Below are 16,101 nucleotides of genomic sequence, written 5' to 3'. Positions count from 1 at the left end.
TACCAGCAATATTACCCACTAAACCATGTCCCTGAGTACCACTTCCAGTCTTCCTTTAAACACCCCAGAGACGGTGACTCCACCACCTCCCTGGGCAATCTATTCCAATGACTAACCACACTTTCTGAGAAGAAATTTCTTCTAATTTCCACCGTGAATACTCGCCTGAACATGAGCCAGCAGTGTGCCCAGGTGGCCAAGAAGGCCAATGGCATCCTGGCTTGTATTGGGATCAGTGTGGCCAGCAGGACCAGGGAGGTGATTGTCCCCCTGTACTCAGCTCTGGTGAGGTAGCGCCTCAAGTACTGTGTTCGGTTTTGGGGCCCTTATTACAAGAAAGACATCAAGGCCCTTGGAGTGTGTCCAGAGAAGGGCTCTGAAGCTGTTGAAGGGCCTGGAACACAAGTCTCATGAGGAGCAGCTGAGGGAACTGTAGTTGTTTAGTGTGGAGGAGAGGAGGCTCAGGGGAAACCTTATTGCTCTCTACAACTCATGAAGTTGTGGCGAGCTGGAGGTCAGCCTCTTCTTGCAGATAAATAGTGATAGGACAAGATGTTAATTTACTTACTTCGTTTCAATAACAGGCTCCCCGCATGTCTCCCACTTATCTGTGCCACGTTGTGATTTTTCTACCAGATAGCCCTTGATGCGGGCACCACCATCATATTTGGGAGGTTCCCATGTTAGGAAGATTCCTTTTGATGTTGGATTTCTCCATTTAACATTCTCTGGTGGATCAGGCACCGCTATTGAAAATTAAATACAGATTAGTTTCTAAGATACCATATAAGGGAGATTTTTTTTTCTATCTTCTCATAAAGAAAATCAGCAATGTTTTCAGAAACAGTCAGCAAGAAAATCACCAACAATGTGAAAAAGGTGACTCACTTGCTGGTGCTGACATATTTACAGGTTCATCAATATATGCAGGTTCTCCTGGGCCACATTTATTGCATGCAGAAACTCTAAATAAATATTCTTTTCCTTGGATGAGATCAGGAACAGTGAATTCTTGGTCAACAACATGATCCATAACCTAAAGAGAAGGAAGAATCCACTGTGCTTCTAAAATTTATTTCCAAAGAAAAATCACAAAAGTATGACATAAAATTCAGTAGCACATGTGGAAACAATATAGCAAACAGAAGCAGAATTGAGAAAAAATGAACTTACTTTGATCCATGTTTTCCGGCTTACTTCACGTTTTTCAATGATATAGCCAGTAACTGGACTTCCACCATCATCTTCTGGAGGTTCCCATGACAGCTGAACTGTGTTCCTGATTATGTCTAAAACTTTAAGTTCTCTTGGTGCACTTGGGCGAGCTAGAAATCAAAGAAATTTTATTAATTCTTCTGTAATCAGAACTTGTCAGATCATCTCTATTTCATTTACCCATCAAAAGACTTACCGTACTCATTCTTCCTGAAACAACTAACAGCTGGATGTTGAAAACAAGAAAAAACTTTTATGGGATGGATTTCTAGTTTTTAGTTATGTTTTAATATTCTTGGTTTACTGCAAGTTGTGTAATTTCACATTATTAATCTAAAAATGTTCTTGTTGCAATATATGTATCCGTCCACTTACCAATAACGTTAACATTAATTTCTCCTGAAACAGATGACACAGGGTTTTCTAATGTTAAGGTATAAATTCCTTTGTCTGGACGTTCACTTGGAGTAATTACAAGTTCTGCAAAGGAGGCAGTGGTCTTTATTGTTACACGATCACCCCCTTCTAAGACTTGATCACCAAAAGACCATGTGGCAGTTGGCACAGGGTAGCCAGTGATAGGAACACGGATCTTGATTGGCTCTGGAACAATAACTTCCAGTCCATCTTTAAATGCACTTAGGTCCATTGTAGGTCCAACTGAAAAAGTGAAAAATTGATTCCATGAAATATTTTCAGATGTTCTGAATATGGCTAATTATTTCTGTATGATTTCTGTATTATTTCTGTATTATTCTGCCTTATTCCGACTGTATCTCTGCTAGCAGGTTGCAGCTGTCTAGGCAGCTGTAGCTTATGACTCCCTAACTCTCCCAGCTAAATGTTGTTGTTATTTTTTGTTTGTTTGTTTTTGTTTTTAGAAATATGTCAGATCATAAGCTATTTTAGCATTACTAGATAGGAGATTAATCTATCCTTTAATATAAAAACTTTATAGTCTTTATAGTCTTTTTTTTTTTTTTTTTTGAGTCTTCTCTGCCTTTTCCTCCTTCAGGAGGAAATGAAGGAGATGAAGGAGAAATAACTCAGAATCTCAAAGGTCTAAGGTTCTTTTTGCTAGTTGGCATCACTGATGGTGAAAGATATGCATCTTAGCCACTTGATGCGTTTTCATTGTGCATCTTTTCTGATAAAATATCTTTGATACATAGCATATGGCTTACCAAAAGTATCATCTGCAGTTAATGGCCCAATAGCCTCAGCTGGGTCAGACACACCAGCTGCATTTTCTGCTGAGACTCTGTAGTAATAACGGGATCCTGGTTTCAATCCAGTTACCTAAAAAGCACAAATAATTATTTAGTAACTCATATTAAAGATGATCTACACATTTTGTGTACTTTGTTGATGAATCAAACATCTTACCTTAAAAGTAAGAGCTGGTACTAGCTTTGGGTTACAGCGGATCCATTTGTCTGTTCCTTCTTCCAGCCTTTCAATAATATACCCTAAGATTGGGCTTCCGCCATCTTTAAGAGGAGGTTCCCATGTGAGCTGCACTGATGTCTTAGTTTGATCTGAATGATCAAGGTTAATGGGAGGACTTGGTCTCTCTGAAAATAATTTGAGAGAAACAAATGTTGGCAACTGGTAGAGGAATGTATCTCTGCATATCAGCTGTCTGTATCTTAAAGTACTAGTTTTAAAGCCTATGCAGAGGTTTTTTTCCAAATTGTTTTTTAAATTGAGGTTCGGTCCTAATTTCAGAGCTGAAATATTGGAAGTTCTTATTGTGTCAAATAATAGTAAGGTACTTCTTGTATGTTTAAATACTAAAGTCAGGAGAAGTTTAGCTACGCCCGTTATTTTCAGCACCCATTTCTCTGATTGCTTTTGGGAACATTCCTGTACACTTAGTATTTAAATAGCCAAAATGTCCTTAACTTGTAATGCAATCACAATAGAACTTGCATACTTACCAATTGGGTCCATAATTTTTACCGCACGTGTAGCAGGACTTGGTTTGCCAACTCCAATCATATTTTGAGCTCTTACTCTGAAAAAGTATTCTTCATTTTCCACAACATCAGTCAGGACAGCTGACAGTTCATCAGCTCCCGTGGTCATAGTTGGCTCCCATTTGATGGAAGCTCTGTTACGCAGTTCAATAATGTAGCCAGTAATTGGAGTTCCTCCATCATACTCAGGTACTTCCCAGGTAAGTGTAGCACCAAACCTGTTCACATCAGTAACTTCTACATTTTGAGGAGGACCAGGAACTTCTGCATTTTATTTTAGAGACAAAAAGGAAAAACAAGGTATGTGTTTCTCTATCTATTCTCTAGAGTTAGTAGTATTTTTTCCACACAGTCATAAAACACTGAGTTTTTCATAACTTCCGCTCACCAAATTTGCTCTTAGCTTCCACAGGTCTCTCTGTTTCCACTGGCTCACCAGTACCAACTCGGTTCCGTGCACTAACACGAAAGAGATACTCAACTCCTCCTTTTTGAAGTCCAGTAACTGTGTATTCACAATTTTCCGCACGATCAGTGACCATAATCCAGGTCTTACGTTTGATATCACGTCTTTCAATGACGTAGCCAATGATTTTGCTTCCACCATCACTTTCTGGTTCCTGCCAGGCAAGGCCAACTTCACCATCGTAAGTTTCAGTGACTTCTAAGTTTCTAACTGGACCTGGAACATCTAAGAAACATACAACAATAATTTAGTGCATTGCATCTTTTATTTGTTTTGGCCTAAAATATGGTAGTCAAGGTTTTAACATTGGGAGCTCTTACCAATGACCTCTACATTGATGAATGCTTCTGCCTGGCCATGTTTGTTTCGAAGTATAATCTTGTACCTTCCCTTATCTGATTTCTTTGCTTCATAAATTTTGAAGGTAGTGCAGTCAGTTGTTGTATCAACAGTTGTTGTTGGCAGACCTTCCTCCCCTTTCAACCATTCTGCTTCTGCTCTTGGGTAGGCATCATATGGAACAGTCATAGTTAAAGGCTTCCCAACATCAACGACAAGGTTTTGATCACCAGTCTTGATCCTAGGAGCAGCTAAGGAAGATCAATATGACAAGTGAGTACTTACAAATTATAAGAATGATGTATGTGCGAAGTCATCTAAGAAGCACACATAGAAAAGTAAAAGGAACTGTTGTGTCAATTCTAAACAAATTCCTTCATATATTTATTGGATTGCTCCAGAGAGCAAGAAACTCAGACATTATGTACCGTGCTCTACTATAAAATGAAGGAAGAGGGAGCTGCTTTTTGACTATTAATTTTATTGGTCTGATCCTGTAAAAGACAAATGAGGAACTCATTGTCTTATATGACTGAAATGAGTAGGTCAAATAATTTGCATACTTTACATCTGCAGTGACCTAATGAAAAGATTTTGTATCCTATAAGCTCAATTTTTGCTCTTTACTGTAGACATTGAAAAGTGACCTATAATTTCCTTGACAGCTGGACAAGCATGGTATAATAAAAAAAATTTGTTGTCTGAATCATAATTCATACAGTTTAACAGACTTGCACTTGTCTTAGCCTGATTTCATATTCATTTTAATAACTTTACTTGAAGAGTTAATTCTCTGATCTCAAATTTTATAAAATAAATACAAAGCAGACATCTTACCTGCTAATTCAAGTTTAGCTCTAGCTTCTTTATCTTTAGCAATAAATCTGTATTCCCCTTGGTCACGGGGCTTTATATCGCACACCTGCAGCCTATGGACCTTTCCTTCACTCATCATCTGATGTTTGTCACCTTGAACAATAATCATGTTGTTTCTCAGCCACTTGACCTCCACACCATCTTTGTTCAACTCAGCCATGAAGATGACATCTGCACCAGGAGCTTCATAGATATCTTGTGGTGGTCGGATAATCTCAACAGGGATTTCTGAAGTAAACATCAATTCATTTGGTGGTATTAGTGTGTCATTTCTACTATCACTAAATAATGAAGAAATTAATCCTATTTAATTTTATACATACCTTCAACAAAAAGTCTTGCCCTAGATTTCCTGTCATCCACTCCACAGGAATATTCACACTCATCATCTAGTCTACAGTCTTTTATGATTAATCTGTGCAGGTTTCCATCCTTTTCAAACTGATATCTTTATGGGGAGAAAATAAGTAAGCAGCATTATAATACCCAGATAAAGATACAAAGTAAAGCAAATGTGTTTCGCATATTAGCAAGCATAATAAAATGTGCATACTTTTTGCCTTCTTTGATTTCTCTGCCATTTCTGTACCATCTCACACTAGCTTTCTCCTTGGAAAGCTGGCAGGTGAAGACAGCATCATCAAATTCAGTGACTGTCTGGTCCCGGAGATGTTCAATGAAGTCTGCTGGTGCTTCTGTGATGAGAAGTTCTGCAATAGATTTGTCTTGTCCAGCAGTTACAGTGTATTCACCTTCATCTATAAAGCCACAATCTTTAATGATGAGCGAGTGTTTGTATTTATCGATTTTATACAAAATGCGCTTGTTGAATGTGATCTCTTCACCATTCTTTGTCCATTTGAGAGTTGCATTAAGGCGATTGACTTTGCACCAGAATGTGACAGTTTTCTTTTCCATGGTCTCAATATCTTCAAGGGGCTCAACAATCCTGAGATCCTCCTCTGTTAAGACAAAAAATAAAATGTGATTAATTTACATCCTCATTATCCTTACGTGAAATTGAATACAGGATGATTAAACAGCTTAAATACAGTGGAAGCTATTTACCTAATACTGTTAATGCAGCAGAGCTCTTGACTTGTTCTCCTCTCTGGTTTGATAGTGAAATAGTATAGGTAGCTTGATCTTTCAACTGTGCATCCCTGATTCTGAGAGTGTAAACTAAATTCTTCTGGACAATAATATATTTGGCACTATCAAATATTGCTTCATCATTTTTGTACCATTTCTCTTTGGCACCTTCTTTATTGACTTCACAGTTGAAGATAATTTCTTGACCCTCATTAACTTCTTGGTCTTTAAGGGGAGTTATAATCCTGAGTTTTTCTGAAATTCAGAAAACAGAAGAAATATGACATCATGTAGTAGAAGGAATACAGTAAAATATGTACCTGTACATTGATAAAATAAAGCTTACCAATCACTGTTAAGCGTGCTGTAGCTTTAGCTTCACCAACCATGACAGTATACTTTCCTGCATCTCCTAGAGTAGAGTCTTTTATCACAAGCGTCCTCTTTTTGCCATCTGAAATTATGTCATACTTATCACCAGGTTCCAGAACTGTGTCACCCCAAAGCCACTGTACTGTAATTGCCTCTTTGGATACTGAACACACAAATTCAGCTTTGTCTCCTTCAAGAACCTCAAGATTTTGTGGTCTGGTAAGAAATTCTGCTGCAAGTTCTGAAAGAAAATATTTTTGTAGGTAAACATTTTACTTTCTATTTATGAAGAGAATAAACCAAATTATGTATTCTTATTGACCTTTTTTTTTCAGAAAATAAAGACACAAAAGTAACTCTCTTACCATGTACAGTAAGTTTTCCTGTTGTACTAGAGCTTGGGAGCTTGCAAGTGTATTTGCTAGCATCCTCAGGATGAGCATTACGTATGACAAGAATTCGCTTTCTACCATCAGAAATGTATTCAAATCTACCACCATCAGGCACTTCCTCATCTCCTTTAAACCAAGTAACTTCAGCATTAGGCTTTGAGATTTCACAGATCAATTTCACAGTGTCATTTTCATTTACTTCAAGATCAGGAAGATTTTTTGTGAAAACAGCCTCTTCCTCTGCAACAAGAATTTGGAAAAAAAACAATTAAAACCTTTCATCAAAATAAGATTTTTTCTTCTTCATATATTAGATTATTAAAAAGGTTTGTTCACCTAACACTGTAAGTAGGCCAGAAGTTCGAGCTGTTTTTGCTTCACAGGCATATTCAGCTTCATCATCAAGGACACATTTACTGATAACAAGAATGTGTTCTGTGCCTCTGGAAATTATGTCATATTTCTTGCCTTTTCTAATTTCAATGCCATCCTTAAACCACTTCACCTGTTTTAGAACAAATTGACATGCTTATTAACATTAATATACTTACAATAGATTTCAGTTGTGTATTGTTTTGCAACAACACTATGAAGTTGTGAACTAAAAACAAAACAAAATAAAAGCCCCAACAACCTGTAGTAAAAGGAATTACTCAGATTAAGAATTATTATTATTAACCTTAACACCTGGACGAGAAATTTCACATTCAAACCGAGCAGATTCTTTTTCTTTTACTTCAAGGTCAGTTAGTGGTCTCAGGAACTCAACACGAATTGCTACAGAAAAAGAAAGAAAGAAAAAAAGAAGATAAATTGCTGCACTTGATATTATTTATTGCTAGTCATAGACACTAGTACATAGTGTCTATATGCATAGACAATAGTACATAGTGTCTCTAGTACTTAGATATTTTCTGGAAATTTATAAATGACTCACGTTCTACATTGAGAAAACATGATGTCTTAAAATCTTTAGCATCACAGGTGTATGTTTTTGCATCATCCAGTGTACAGCCGTGGATAATGAGTTTTCTGACCCTGCCATCAGAAATGATATCATACTTCTTTGTCTTGTGAATTTCTTCTCCATTTTTGAACCATTTCACTTTTGCATTTTCCCTGGAAACTTCACATTCCAGTACTGCAGTGGCCTCCTCTTCAACAGTCTGGTCCTCAAGTGGTTTAGTAAATTCAACTGGAGGTTCTGAAAGGAGGAGACAGATTTTTGATAGAGAAGATCCAAATTTTATCCGGCCTTCTGCTAATACAGAACTTTCCCATGTGGTTTACTAACTTTTTTTTTTGACTGAATAATTAACAATGCTCTTAGACTTCTCTACTAAAGTTTTTTATTATTTTAATCCCTAATAATACTCAGTTAATTCAGCCAATTTCCTCATTTTCAGCTTACTGTAAAATAGTTTCAATGATCTCCTTGTCCAAGACTATTTTACTCACAAATCATTATCACAAAGACTTGCAACTCAGTTTCTTTAGCCACTCTACAGCCATGTGAGCTCAGTGACTCTGAAGTTCTATCCTGAACTTTAGGAACTTTTTTTTTCTTTGAATAGCTAAATTAGAAGCGTGTGCAGTTTTGTTTTTTTTGGTTTTTTTTTTGTTTTTTTGACTTCTTAGCTTCACATAGCTAAGAAATCTAGCCAATATTCTATCACTTGACTGGTGTCATAGTTGTACTCTCAGGTTTCTAGATACTCTAATGCAAGAATCAGAAGCAAGCTGTGAGGAGATACAATAGCCAGTATTCATGGGTTATGTTGAGGCCAGTTGAATGTTCAAATCTGCAGTGAAGCTCTGGAAACCTGAATTCAACTCCCACATCTGACATGTTTCCAGTATTCCTTTGTTTTCCCAGCCCTTCTGTGAAGCATAAACATTTTAACTAAGTGGATATTTTAATCATGAAAGTTGTCTACCAGTCCAGTATTGCATGTATGAACCTCCTAATCTGATATATGGTGTACATATAATATATACATATTATGTCCTTTTGCAGGGTGAATCATGAACAGACTATTAATAGAGACTATGGTATAATTAAAATGACTGACTTACCTTTCACAAAAAGATTTGCTTGAGTTCTGAAATCTTTTGCAGTCAGTGAAACTTCTCCTGCATCTGTTAACTTGACATCTCTAAGAGTAAGTGTGTGAACTCTCCCTTCAGCACGTGTGACAACCTTACAAAGTACATAAAAAAATACTTGCGTAAATATCTAGAACAAATATTTGAGGAACATTTAACAAAATAGTTAACTGTTATTTATTGTTACCTGTGGAGGTTTTTTTGTTTACTTTTATATGAAGTTTGGATTATTTCCTTTTGTATACACTAGATAGATCTCAAGATACAAATGTCGTGAGGATTTTGAGAATCATTTCTGTTTTGTTCTTTCACTTATGAGAAATTGGAATTTTATGTTACCACACATTTTACTTCTGTCTTTATATTAGAAAACCTGAGTTTACTACCAAAGTTCAGAATGAACCTTGAGATCACGTTCATTTTGAACATGTACTAATAAATGCCAAATTAAGTAGTTTATAAGTTTATAACTTTATGGGAAAATTTATTATTCCTGTCTACATCAAAGTAAAAACTTTTAGAGAAATTTAAAGGGGTCTGGCACCCTCCCCATATACCCTTTTTCAAATACTAAATTGACTTTCTATTATCAAGTTTTGGTAGAAAGTTCTGCCTAAAAGAACATTTCCATTTTTTTTTTCTTTGCATGATTAAAATACGTGATTCTTTGCAATCATGCATTTTAACAGGGTACTCCTACATAAACACCACTTCACAAAATTTCAGCTGAAGACAAATGACAGTTTTGAGTGTATATGTAAGCTGAAGGAAAATTTTTTTTCCCATGTAATGCAAATGACAACACAGATAAGAACAAAATAATATTCCATCATACAGAACTACTGAACTTGTAGTATCTTGTGAGGCAGTAATAACTAACAAGTCACTGTAGTGATTAATAGCTTTCCATATTTTTATAGCTAGGCTGAGAAGTGATTACCTTGATTTATTAAATGTCTCTTCTGTTGATTTTCAGTTTTGCCTATCTATCTTTAAACATAGTAATGGGGTTGCTACTTCTTTGATGTTTTTTTTCTGACTTCTATAATCTATTTTTTGTAGGAGATAGTTTTAATTTAAGCAAATTTGGTAAAGCTTTGAAAGATCTATTTCCCAAAACTGAAAACAAACTGTTAAAATTATATCTTAAGGTAAAAAATATGTACTGAAGTATTGTTAGCCACATTATTACAGTTTCTTAAACTTTGCTACATCATATGATGCCTTTAAAGTTTGCTTTGTATGAGGTTTGCAACTGATACTTTCATTTGCATTACCTTCCCTTAGGGCTAATATGTAAAAAACAAACAAAAAAACAAACAAACAAAGAAAAACAAAATAAGTCTTAAAACCAGTCATATCATTTTTTTATTTTAGCTTTTTACAGTATCTCCTCTCCCATTAACTTCAAATATTAAATTGGCTGCATTCCACACTACTCAGATCTCAAAGCTAAGAGTCAGCACTTGATGAAGGGTTAAAAATAGTTAGTGAGAAGTGCTTGACAAGCAAACCTGCTTAGAAAGTTATCTGGAGAGCCAGAACAAATGCCTGAAATGGAATTCGAATCCTCTTAATCCCCTTATATGCAGAATTGGACTGCAACTCAGCATTCAGGAGAAAAAAAGCATTTCCTGATAGCACCTTTCAAAACCCCCTCACTGTTACTGCAATTAATCTGAGAAAAAAAAATAAAAATCATTCAGTATCTCTGTAGCTCAGTCTCCCACAGAATCAGGCACGTAAGTCATAGTTTCCCTTTGTACAATAAAAACTTATAGTATTCCAGATCCTCCAACTTCTCCAGGGGAAAAAAAAAAAAATAGAAGAAAAAAAAAAAGAAAGCCATGTCTGATTCAGTGAGGATTTACCATTTTTCCATTCAACACAGTAGCACTATTACATTCTTGTGACTTAGCAATTCTACTGGTAGAAAGTAAATGAGAAATAATATGGAGAAGAAGAGTGAAAGAGAGGAAGGAGTAGCAAACATGAGGGAAAATAAAGTTTAGTCTCCTTACCTTATCACTGGGTTCCAGTTTCTTTCCTTGCAAGAACCACTCTACTGGGATTCCTTCATAAGAGAGTTCGCAGTCAAAGGTTGCTGATTCCCCAGCTGTCACTGTTACATCCTTGAGGGGTCTCAGCAAGCCTATTACTCGAGCTTGGTAAGAAGACAACATTATTTTCAGATTAGTCACTTGTACCCAAGAGAGAACCACTGTCCTTATGTACTAATCTCCATGGTGGCTTCCCTCAAGAGAGACAGACATCGCAGTGCTGCTTGTTTAATTCCCTAAATAGAAGGGGCCACCCTGGGGCTTTAGGGGGAGGGCTAGTGACCGAAAATTTCCTATTTGCAGAGTGCGTTTCTTTAAATTGAACAAGGTCAGCAGGAAAGTTGCTGTGCATCTGTCTCTCTGCCAAGCCCTGCATGCCTCTTGCTAGATAAGGCATGTGTTTTCCAAAATAGCGAGGGCTAGGATTGGAGTGGGAAACAAGTGGTCTTCAACCATGTGGTCTGTCCCTGTCCATCACATTCTTAACCCTATCCCCAAATATCACTGTGATCCCATCCTCTCAGGTTAACATGATATTTCAATGCTGTAAAGCCTCTGCTTATGATACTTTGATTTCATAACTGCATATGATGCCAGACCATGAAGAAGCATTCAAAGCCATCTCCTTACTTTTTCTTTTCCTATATGAATAAACTACATAAATTACAAACATAAATAAGTAAATGGAGAAAGAAAGAACATTCCTTAACTTAAAGAGGTGAAGACAGCTTGAGTAATTAATATTTGAATTGCTGTTCTAGAAATAATTGCTCTGGGTTGAGTATAGTGTAGAGATTTTTCCACCTTGTTTTCATTTAGGTAATTTCAAAGACACTTACGTTTCACTCGAAGGTGAGCACCAGATTTAGCATTTGCTGCTTGGAAATCTACTCCACCAGCTTGATCTAAGCGTACGTTATACAGTGTAAGGAAGTGCTTTTTGCCTTCTTCCTTGATTTCACAGTCCTTCAAAAAGAAAAGTGAAGCAAATTTTTTCAGTATCTTTTTCATGCTCAGCACAAGAGCCCATATTTCTCTTCATACCACGGGTCCATTATTTCCTCCACAAAACTCAGACCCAAACTCCCTAAAATATGCCCTCTAAACTTTCATCCATAGTCTAGCCCCTTTCCTTTCAGTCTCCTCTGTTCTAATACAATCTACTTCTTCTTAGCAAGAAAGGGCAAGAAGCAATGCATTAATGAGGGTGGCATGTATGTGCTGATTGACTAGCCAATATATGCAGATGCAGACCGGTCAGAAGGCTGAGAAGAAATAGGAAATACTAAGCTTTTGTTGTCCCTTTTCCTTGAGAAGGGTCTTTTTCTTTTACCCTCACACTGATTTTCTTGGAACTTTTTATCTTTGTGTATTTTTCACATCAGTACTGTAACATCAAAGCATTGCCAAATTACAGTTAGTCATGATTGTACCATTTTTTTAATTTCCATATCCTACCAGCTAGGACTTAAGAATATTTAATTAAGCATTATGCCATTTTAAACAAATTTCAGCTACCAGAGCAATAGTGAAGAGTTTGAAAATGTGATCCACATCTATCTAAAACAAACATAACCCAAAAAAACAAAAGGTAAATTCACTGAATCCAAAGGTTCAATTTTTAAATGCCGTTACGTTTAAGAGAATTATGTGTGGTCTTAGCACTTCAGATACATGATTATAGAAAGCAGAAAGAGTTTTCACTTAATTTCTGCAGCTGTCTGCTTCTCCCTCACATCCCAGTTCCATGCAAGTTGTTGAGCCACACGTAAGTAACATCTTAAAATATCTGCTTACAGGTGATTCAGTCAGGGGTTCTCCTTTTAGTTTCCAATTGCCATGGACACCTTCCTCAGAGATTTCAATATCAAAACGGGCAGTCTCTGTCTCAATCACCTCCACGCTGTATAGCGGACGTATGATCTCAATATCCCTGTCTGGGGAGGTGGGTGCGAAAAAGTGATTGATTACCTCAGTCACTAATAAACATCCAAAAGTTCTCTTCAACATAGCAACCCAATAAAATAACCATACCTTCAATATTGAGGTTAGCAGAGGTTTGATCAGTACCACAATCACAAGTGTATTTTCCAATGTCTTTCTTCAAAGCTTTCTTGAGGATAAGTATTCTCTTTTTGCCATCAGCCTTAATAACAACATTCTTTGATGGAGTAATTGGTTTGCCATCCTTCATCCATTTCACCGGGGCATCTGCTTTGCTGATTTCACATTGTAAAATCACTTCGTCTTTCTCTACAGCAGTATAATCCTGAAGCTTCCCAGTGAAGTAAGGGTCTCCCTCTGCAAGTAAAAGTTAAGACATCTTTTAATGTGAAGATTAAGTCTTTCAGAAAGGAAAAGGGTTCTTACCATCAGATACATTTCATGCTTATGCCCTGCAAGGGGGATTAAATACAGTCCTTATAATTATTGCATAGTTATGTCGCAAAAAGAGAGAATAACAAATAGCTAAGAAAAAAGTCAGTGTACTACTCATGTTACTGACAACATGATTTTGCTGTTCTGGTAGATTCAGAGCACCATACAAGTATTTTATAGCTATTTTCACCACACTTGGATGAAATTTTGAAGAGATTTCAATTATCCTTTTGGAAAGTGGAGCCCCAAGGAAGACAAGCAAATTGTCAAGTTGTCAAAAATCACCAAGTAAGTTTAGGCCAAACCCCCAAACCGAACCAAACCAAACCAAAAAAAAACCAAATCAAACAAATCCCAAGACTTTCTGATGATTATTCATTTTTCATTAATAATACTTCTGATAATATACATCATGTGAATTCTTTTGGGTATGCTTACCAAGAACAGTGAGTTTAGCTTCTGAGGATTTGCCCATAGCTTCCACTCTAATCTGAGAAGTATCATCAATAGTAAGATCTTTGATTGTGAGTGTATGAAATTTTCCATCATCTGTCATTGAAACCACTTTACTGGTATGTAATCGCTGGTCATTCTTGAACCAGACAACAGGAATATTTTCATGTGAGAGTTCCACCGTGAACACTGCAGTTTCTCGCTCCTTTTTTGTTATATCCTTGAGAGGAGTAATGAATTTCAGGCGAATACCTATATCAACAAAACATTTCATTAATAATAATGCTACCAATAAAACCTGTTCAAGGACAACTATGGTGTAACTCTTCCCTAGAAAGGCAAAGTCAGACAAACCTTCGATAATTAGTTTTGCGCTTGTTCTCTTATCTTCAGCTTCAAAACTATATTTAGCTTCATCGTCAAACACAACAGATTTAATAATCAGAGCATGTTTTGTTCCATCTGAAATAATTTCAAATCTTTCATCAGGAGTGATCTCTTGTGTTCCTTTTAACCAACGGAAAGCCTTGGGTTCTCTAGACACTTCACATTCAAACTTGGCTTCATCCTTCTCAAAGACCTTCACATCACTTAGTGGAGTGATAAAGATGAGAGGCAATTCTGAAATCAAAGAAGAGCACTTTCAGTTCTGTAATAGGTTTATATAGATCTTTCTGCTACTAGATTTGTTCTAGTGCCCTGAGACACACATGGAAATGTTGGCAAACTGCAGACTCTACCTTTCACTTTCAGACTGGCAGCACTTTTAGCATTAGCAGCTTGGAAAGACACTTCTCCAGTCATATCCAGTTTGCAGTTATGAAGGAGAAGAATATGCTTCTTCCCATCCTCAATTATTTCACACTCCTGGTAATAAAGAAAAAAGAACCCATCAAAATATGAGTATTCTAGGAAACTACTCAGCCAACATTATCATCAAATATGTTTTCCTAGTGTAAATTATGATCTAAAAATAGAGCAGCAGTCTCACAGGTGAAGGTGTTAGGGTCTCTCCCTTCAGCTTCCATATAGGATGAACATCAGGCTCAGAAATTTCAATTTCAAAACGTGCTGTTTCACCAACAAATACTTCCACTCCATACAGTGGGCGTTCCACTTTAATTAAGCGAGCTAAAAGACAAAAAAAAAAGTTCACATCTACTTATTCATTCTATAACATAGAAATGCAGGACTGGAAAGGATTTCAGCTCTCTTATTATCCCTTCTTTAGGAAATTCATATACTATCACCGACAAGTATTTATCTAACTTCTTTTTAAAAAAGCTCAAGTTTGGGCAGTATATAACCTCCTTCTGTAATATGTCTGAAAGTTTAGTTAGCTTCAGTAAGAATATTTTTCCATGTAATTAACTTATATGTTACAGTTAAATAAATTGATTTTTTTTCTCCTGACTGGAAATGGACATAGAGAAAAAAATGATCATCGCTGTCATTAAAACAGCCATTTATATATCTTAAGATATATTGTCTCTTCTCATAAATATATTTGACAATTGTAAATTTAGATATTTCAACTAGTCATCATAACAACATGTTTTCTAAAGGCACAATTTTTGCTGCTGTACTCTAGAGAATGTCTGTTTGCCTATAGTGTTTTACAAAGGTTTCAGTACTTTCCCTTAGCCAAGGCATGATGACTTACGCTCAACGCCAACATTAGCATTTGTCTTGTCTGTTCCACAGTCACACTCATAAACACCCTTATCACTCTCTGCAGCCTTCTTGATCGTTAGGATACGGCGCAAGCCATCTGTTTTTATGGAAATTCTGCTTGAAGCAACTAGTTCTTCACCATCTTTGTACCATTTTACTGGAACATCTTTGCTAAGCTCACACTCCAGTGTAATATCATCTTTCTCCACAGCACTGTAGTCTTGTAATTTCACAGTGAAGTATGGATCAGCCTCTACAAAAGGCATATTGGATATGAAACATTAAATTAGTAATATAAATTTACTAAAAGATCAATATTTTGTCACACTCCACTTATTAACATTGTTTATACTTACGCTATAGTGTGTTTTATATTGTTTCTATAATTACCTAAGACTTTGAGGTTTGCTTGTGTGTTCAAGTCCTTGACTACAGCCTTTATTTCGGAGATATCATCAAGTGTCACTTCTCTCATTTCTAGTTTATGAACTTTGCCTTCTGAAGTAATTACAACTGTTCTGCTTGTGTGGAGTCTCTTATCATTTTTGTACCATTTCACTGGCATGTCTTCATGAGAAAGCTCAAACTGAAAGTGAGCTGTTTCTCCTTCTTTCACTGTTTGATCCTGTAGAGGTGAAATGAACTTCAGCCTCACACCTATAGCATAGAAAGAAGGCACACGTAAGTACCTCTGGAAA

General features: G+C 36.4%; 1 protein-coding gene across 1 annotated transcript in view; it reads right to left on the bottom strand.

Annotated features, from left to right (window-relative positions):
* LOC106029845 (titin) overlaps positions 1-16,101 on the bottom strand; it is a 244,523-nt gene that overhangs the window by 81,979 nt on the left and 146,443 nt on the right. Inside the window, exons 194-222 of the mRNA XM_066999168.1 lie at positions 15,794-16,060; positions 15,393-15,656; positions 14,721-14,860; positions 14,470-14,596; positions 14,084-14,350; positions 13,715-13,981; positions 12,932-13,198; positions 12,695-12,834; positions 11,737-11,863; positions 10,859-11,001; positions 8,808-8,931; positions 7,669-7,935; positions 7,411-7,508; positions 7,068-7,236; positions 6,705-6,971; positions 6,314-6,580; positions 5,944-6,222; positions 5,429-5,837; positions 5,199-5,323; positions 4,837-5,103; positions 3,981-4,250; positions 3,583-3,885; positions 3,156-3,458; positions 2,602-2,789; positions 2,400-2,514; positions 1,591-1,875; positions 1,174-1,325; positions 889-1,036; positions 569-746 (exon numbers count right to left, since the gene is read on the bottom strand). Coding sequence (XP_066855269.1) covers positions 569-746; positions 889-1,036; positions 1,174-1,325; positions 1,591-1,875; positions 2,400-2,514; positions 2,602-2,789; positions 3,156-3,458; positions 3,583-3,885; positions 3,981-4,250; positions 4,837-5,103; positions 5,199-5,323; positions 5,429-5,837; positions 5,944-6,222; positions 6,314-6,580; positions 6,705-6,971; positions 7,068-7,236; positions 7,411-7,508; positions 7,669-7,935; positions 8,808-8,931; positions 10,859-11,001; positions 11,737-11,863; positions 12,695-12,834; positions 12,932-13,198; positions 13,715-13,981; positions 14,084-14,350; positions 14,470-14,596; positions 14,721-14,860; positions 15,393-15,656; positions 15,794-16,060 — 6,223 coding nt within the window. The remainder of the gene's footprint in view (positions 1-568; positions 747-888; positions 1,037-1,173; positions 1,326-1,590; positions 1,876-2,399; positions 2,515-2,601; positions 2,790-3,155; positions 3,459-3,582; positions 3,886-3,980; positions 4,251-4,836; positions 5,104-5,198; positions 5,324-5,428; positions 5,838-5,943; positions 6,223-6,313; positions 6,581-6,704; positions 6,972-7,067; positions 7,237-7,410; positions 7,509-7,668; positions 7,936-8,807; positions 8,932-10,858; positions 11,002-11,736; positions 11,864-12,694; positions 12,835-12,931; positions 13,199-13,714; positions 13,982-14,083; positions 14,351-14,469; positions 14,597-14,720; positions 14,861-15,392; positions 15,657-15,793; positions 16,061-16,101) is intronic.

This window comes from Anser cygnoides, chromosome 6 (assembly GCF_040182565.1).
Source record: "Anser cygnoides isolate HZ-2024a breed goose chromosome 6, Taihu_goose_T2T_genome, whole genome shotgun sequence".
NCBI classification, from domain to species: domain Eukaryota; kingdom Metazoa; phylum Chordata; class Aves; order Anseriformes; family Anatidae; genus Anser; species Anser cygnoides.
This window is presented reverse-complemented; position numbering and strand designations above follow the sequence as displayed.